We start from the raw sequence: 5,406 nt of genomic DNA on the forward strand, positions 1-5,406 counted from the left end.
GTTTCAGTTCTCCAAACCTTATTTCATCTTGATTTTAAGCTTTAAGGGTCTGTTTCCGCAACGATACAAAAACCACGACCGTGGGCAACCAAACGACACAGTTTCAGGCCCCCACCGCCCTGGCTGCGATGGGGACTGGCGAGGGTCAGGAGGCGCCCGCGCAGCCGCCAGGCGGCGCCCTCCCTCCGCGCCCTTGCAGCGCCCCGCCCGTTCCCCCGCGGCGCACGGGAGGCGACCGCGGCCCAGTGGCTGGGTGCGGAGCGGAAGGTGAGTCCCGGCGGCGAGACCAGAGGGGAGCGGACACCAGCGGCGCCCGCGGCTCCGGGGCGCCCCGCGGCTAAGCCGGTGCCCGCCTCCCTCCGGCGTTTTAGTGCGCCGGGTGCGGCCTGCGTGCCGCTGACCACCGCTTCGCGTCCGCCCCCATCTTACCTCTCGCCCCGGCGCCATTTGAAGTGTGAGTCCGCACCCGGCGCCCCACGGTGGCGGCTCCGGTCCGGGCCCTCTCTCTCCCCGAGGGCTCGCCCCCGCCTGCGGCTTCCCTGCCACTGCCGGCGGGGCGGTGTGATGCCACGCTCCTGCCCGGGGTTCTCCGCTGCGGCCTCCGGCTCCGGGCTCCGCGCAGGCCGCGGCGAGGGCTGCGGGGATCTCTGTAGTTAGGGCCTTGTTGAGCCTTTCCCATAGCCGCGCCAAACCGCCGGGAAGGTTTACCGGGAAAAACCGCTGGAGAAGAACAACAGGCGCTACTGTCCCTCTACCCGATCCGTGGGTGAAAGGTTAACAGGGATGAAGACCAGCCACGGTAATTGGGGATAGAACATGCTGCCTCAGTATGCTGTAGGTTCTTCCCTCGCAGTCAGAAGTGTTGAGGGTACTCGATGCTTCCAGACAACAATAAAACATAAAAAAAGCCCAAACTTCTTCCCATGTAATTATCTCTCTAAAATAAAATTTTAATTCAGACAAATTACCGTATCTCATGAGAATTGCAATTTCTTGATGAGGGGCTGTTTCTCCTTGCTTTCATCCCCGGATGGATGGCATTGGCTTCAGAAGATCTAGGCCTCTTGAGTGCTTTAGTACAAAGCACATCAGGTTCCATGTTTGCAGCCCTTTCTTCATCAAAATTGTTTAGACCTAAGTGTCATAGGTGCAAATACAAAACTACATAGCTCAAGTATATTTGGTGTTGTCTCCAAATAGATGATTTTAAGGTCCTTTCCAACCCTAACTATTCTATGATTCTATTTTCTATTGTCAGGAGCTGCCAAGTGCAGTGAAAACAGACTGAGCTGGGACCAAAGTAAATAGTGCCTTTACCTTTCTTATTTTGATACTCTAAAGTTAATACTAACTTTTTATGTTGTTTTCTAGCTTCAATTTCCATAGCTTCATTCTTTATAATGCTTGTGCGTCTGATTGTGGTTTTTTATTGTGCTGAAGTTTTAATGTGTTTTAAAATGTTGTCACTTCATAGATGAATATCTTTGCAAGCTGATCTATTTGCTACATTTGGAAGCTGTACAGCCATCAGCTACTTAGCTGTTCTGCATGCTGCTACTGAAGAGTCTAGGATATTTTGGTAAGAGAGCATGACTTCTTGGATGTTTTCAGCAATAAAGTTGTATCTGAAGGACTCTGCCTCAGAATAAGCTGCTCTCTGACAAAAAGCAATACGGTGTTGGAGAACTGCCTCATAAGTTATACTGAGTTCTTGAATGCCCAGAGTCCTGACCAGTCTGGCTTTATGGTGAACCTTCCTTTGTTTCAGGGTAGAAATATGAAATTAGACTTAAGTAGTTGCACTCTTAACTTTAAAAAGATGGGTGGGGGAGTAGGAACAAAGTTCTTGTATTTAATATGCAGGTTTTCAAAAGTATTGTTTAATGAAATCATGAAGGATAATACAAACAAGTCTAACTCTTGAGTATCTTTACTTTACAGTCCATTTAGACCATTCAAAATGAATGAACATCCTAAAAAGAGGAAAAGGAAGACTTTACATCCTTCTCGATATTCAGGTCAGTCTAGAGCTTGAGTTATATATGATTTTCTCAGACTACTTATTTAATGAGAACGGACCACATGTGCTAATCCATGGAGAATCAGTAACATAAAGGGTGGGACAAGAAGTTGTGGTCCAAATATATTGACTTCTACCCAACTTGGTAGAAGATGTGTGGCTGATTAAGAGAATTTTGCTGAATGTTCAATACATATGTAGCTACATCAATGCATTAGCATTAAAACCTTTTTCTGTGTGTTTTAGATTCTTCCGGTGCAACCAAATACATAGACAACAGTGGCATTTTTTCTGACCACTGCTATAGTGTCTGTTCTATAAAACAGCCAGATATAAAGTTTTCTGAAAACAGAGGTAAGACTATGTTTTGGGGTTTTATTATATAGTTCTTTACGAAGTGAGTCGCACTCCTATTCTTTAGAAGTTCGCAGAATACAGAATACATAGTGGGTGACTTCTGAGCATCATTGTGATGAGATATGCCTCAGACTAGGGGAAGTCCTTTTAATCATTCTAATAGAAATAAAATTTTCAAAGTTGAATCTCTGATGACAAAAAAGATTCTTCAGTGTTACATCTGTAATGATGATTAGACTACTTTGTCTAAATGTCCACTAGCTAGGTAATGTAAAGCTGATGAAAATAATCTTGAGAGTCCAGGTGGAATTTACCACCCATTGCATTGAACTGTACTTGTACTTACAGAAAACCAAATACCTCTTTATAAGATGTCCACTGGTGGATGTAAAGTTTAGCACAGCAAATGGGGATGGATTTTTATTATATTTATTTTTAGTCCCATCATTTAGTGAGCAAGTCTCCAGAGGTGTTAAAGTATTATATTTTAAAATGTCCAGAAATATTTAAGAATATGCTTTTTAAATTGTGTCTCAAATGTAAAGTTTCATTAAGGATTTTCATTTTTTTCCAGTATAATCAACTGACTGTTTTTTTGCTGAAATGTTAAAGACAGAGTTGCCACCTTTAGAATTTTTTTGCTGCCCTGTGTACATATGGAAATAATTTCTAAGGTTTTTATTGTTACTTTCTTTAATATAGGTTATGATGTGATCTGTATACAAACTTATGCAGCTAAAATGCATAAATAGCAAATGAGATCTGTGGTTAAATCAGAGAATCATGATGATGCTCATATGGGCAAATGATGTCAAGAAGCCCCTTCTTTTATGTTTGCAGGTAGATTCCACAGTCCAGCACAGAGTGTAGACACAGATGATGATGGGAGTCCAGTGCATGCTGGGACTTCTCAATGGAGTGGGTCACATCCAAATGCGGGGTTCCACTATACAGACCCTAAAAAGAAGGATAAAGGTAAAGGTTGATGTGTATTTGCAGCTTGGATGCTGGGAATCCGGAGGGCACATCTGCTGGCTTTTACCGTGATGTTTTTGCTTTGACAGAAGAGGTGAAGGATTTGTAGTTTCCATTATTTACTTGTTAAACATAAAACATTGTGGGGGCTGGGGAAAAGTAACTGCTTGCATTTGTAAGCTGCTACAACTAACTGAAAAGTTAAATATGACTTGGGTGTTTTGCAGGGTTTTTTTAACCTTTTGCTTTTATTATCTGTTTCATCCTGCAGATAAAGGTACTAATAATGGAATGTGCAGAGACTTATGTGATTCACCTATATTCAGTGACAGCCCTACAGATGAAGAGAAACCTCTAGATATTCAAACTGTAGAAATTTCTACAACAGAAGTGAATGCTGTAGAAGTTCATGATATAGAAACACAAACTGTGTCACCTGAAAAACTAGAAGCTGAAGACCTAGAGGAGATTCCTTTGGAAACCTGTAAAATATTTGAGAAGAACCAGGCTTTGAATATCACAGCTCAACAGAAATGGCCTTTGCTGAGAGCCAACAGCAGTGGCTTATATAAATGTGAGCTCTGTGAGTTTAATAGCAAGTATTTCTCTGATTTAAAGCAGCACATGATCCTAAAGCATAAGACATGTACAGACACTCATGTCTGTAAAGTTTGTAAAGAAAGCTTCTCCAGCAAAGTGCAGCTCATTGAACATGTAAAACTCCATGAGGAGGATCCATACATCTGTAAATACTGTGATTACAAAACAGTGATATTTGAGAATCTGAGTCAGCACATCGCAGACACTCACTTCAGTGATCACCTTTATTGGTGTGAGCAGTGTGACATGCAGTTCTCCTCGAGCAGTGAGTTGTACCTGCACTTCCAGGAGCACAGCTGTGACGAGCAGTATTTGTGTCAGTTCTGTGAGCATGAAACAAATGACCCAGAAGATCTACATAGCCATGTGGTGAATGAACATGCGTGTCGACTGATAGAGTTAAGCGACAGCTATAATAACAAGGAGCGTGGGCAGTACAGCCTCATAAACAAAATCAGTTTTGACAAATGCAAGAACTTCTTTGTATGCCAAGTGTGTGGCTTTAGGAGCAGGCTGCATACCAATGTCAATAGACATGTAGCTATTGAGCACACCAAAATATTCCCTCATGTTTGTGATGACTGTGGGAAGGGCTTTTCAGGTATGTTGGAATATTGCAAGCATTTAAGCACTCATTTATCTGAAGGGATTTATTTGTGTCAATACTGTGAATATTCAACAGGACAGATTGAAGACCTCAAAACGCATTTGGATTTCAGGCATTCAGCAGATTTGCCCCATAAATGTACTGATTGTTTAATGAGGTTTGGAAATGAAAAAGATCTCTTAAGTCATCTTCAGATACATGAGACAGTATGATTGCCTTCTTTCCCTGTGATCAGCTTTTTAGAATTGAGATTAATTTCCAGTCACTGAAATGTTACATTAAATACAATTTTAACAGCAGTTCTAAAATTTTCATCTTTATATCAGCAAAGCATGCAGAACAGCTTGGTGTTGTGGATTTCTCTATGTAGGGGTTTCAGTAGGATTAATCACACAGTGTGATGGATCAGACTCTGGGGGGAGGGACAGTGGAAGTAGTTGCATGTTGTGATAGCAGTTCTGATGGTCATCCCATGCTTTTGCATGTAATTTAGAAAATCAGCTCTCCCAAGTTTAAAATGACACAAAGAGAAAGGCAACATCCATTTCCATGCTTAAGTAACACCATACTGATCTCAACTGCATGTCCAGCTCATGTTACCCTCTGCAGCAGCAGGTCAGTGTGCTGACATTCAGCAAATTGCACCAGCATGCCGAAGGTAAGGGTGTTCTAAAAATTGCTAGGCATGGACATCTTGAAGTTCACATGCAAGCCTGCATTTCCCACCATGTACTCTTGTTAAGCTTTGAAAATTGCCCTGTTTTTCTCCTGTGGTACCTATCCAATACCATCATTCACTTTGTTCAGTGTTTAATTTCAACTACTGTCATTGGAACTATTCAACAAC

At 42.3% G+C, this 5,406-nt stretch overlaps 1 protein-coding gene across 2 annotated transcripts; it reads left to right on the forward strand.

Annotated features, from left to right (window-relative positions):
* The first annotated feature begins 209 nt into the window (after positions 1–209).
* ZNF639 (zinc finger protein 639) lies at positions 210–4,858 on the forward strand. 2 transcript variants are annotated; one of them, XM_031047125.1, is made up of 6 exons: positions 210–267; positions 1,475–1,579; positions 1,942–2,018; positions 2,267–2,374; positions 3,218–3,352; positions 3,624–4,858. In XM_031047125.1, exons 3-6 carry the CDS (start codon positions 1,961–1,963, stop codon positions 4,769–4,771), a joined length of 1,449 nt encoding a protein of 482 aa, XP_030902985.1. In that variant the 5' UTR covers positions 210–267; positions 1,475–1,579; positions 1,942–1,960; the 3' UTR covers positions 4,772–4,858. The 2 variants fall into 2 exon arrangements, with proteins under 2 accessions (XP_030902985.1, XP_005146972.1); XM_005146915.2 differs by lacking the exon at positions 210–267 and adding an exon at positions 281–799.
* Positions 4,859–5,406: the final 548 nt, after the last annotated feature.

This window comes from Melopsittacus undulatus, chromosome 6 (genome assembly GCF_012275295.1).
Source record: "Melopsittacus undulatus isolate bMelUnd1 chromosome 6, bMelUnd1.mat.Z, whole genome shotgun sequence".
Classification (NCBI taxonomy): domain Eukaryota; kingdom Metazoa; phylum Chordata; class Aves; order Psittaciformes; family Psittaculidae; genus Melopsittacus; species Melopsittacus undulatus.

Excerpts from the sequence above, each read along its gene's own strand:
- ZNF639 (XM_031047125.1), top strand. The coding sequence starts at position 1,961 with ATGAATGAACATCCTAAAAAGAGGAAAAGGAAGACTTTACATCCTTCT. Across the intron at positions 2,019-2,266 it reads ACATCCTTCTCGATATTCAG|ATTCTTCCGGTGCAACCAAA; the intron begins GTCAGTCTAGAG and ends TGTGTGTTTTAG. Across the intron at positions 3,353-3,623 it reads CCCTAAAAAGAAGGATAAAG|ATAAAGGTACTAATAATGGA; the intron begins GTAAAGGTTGAT and ends TTCATCCTGCAG.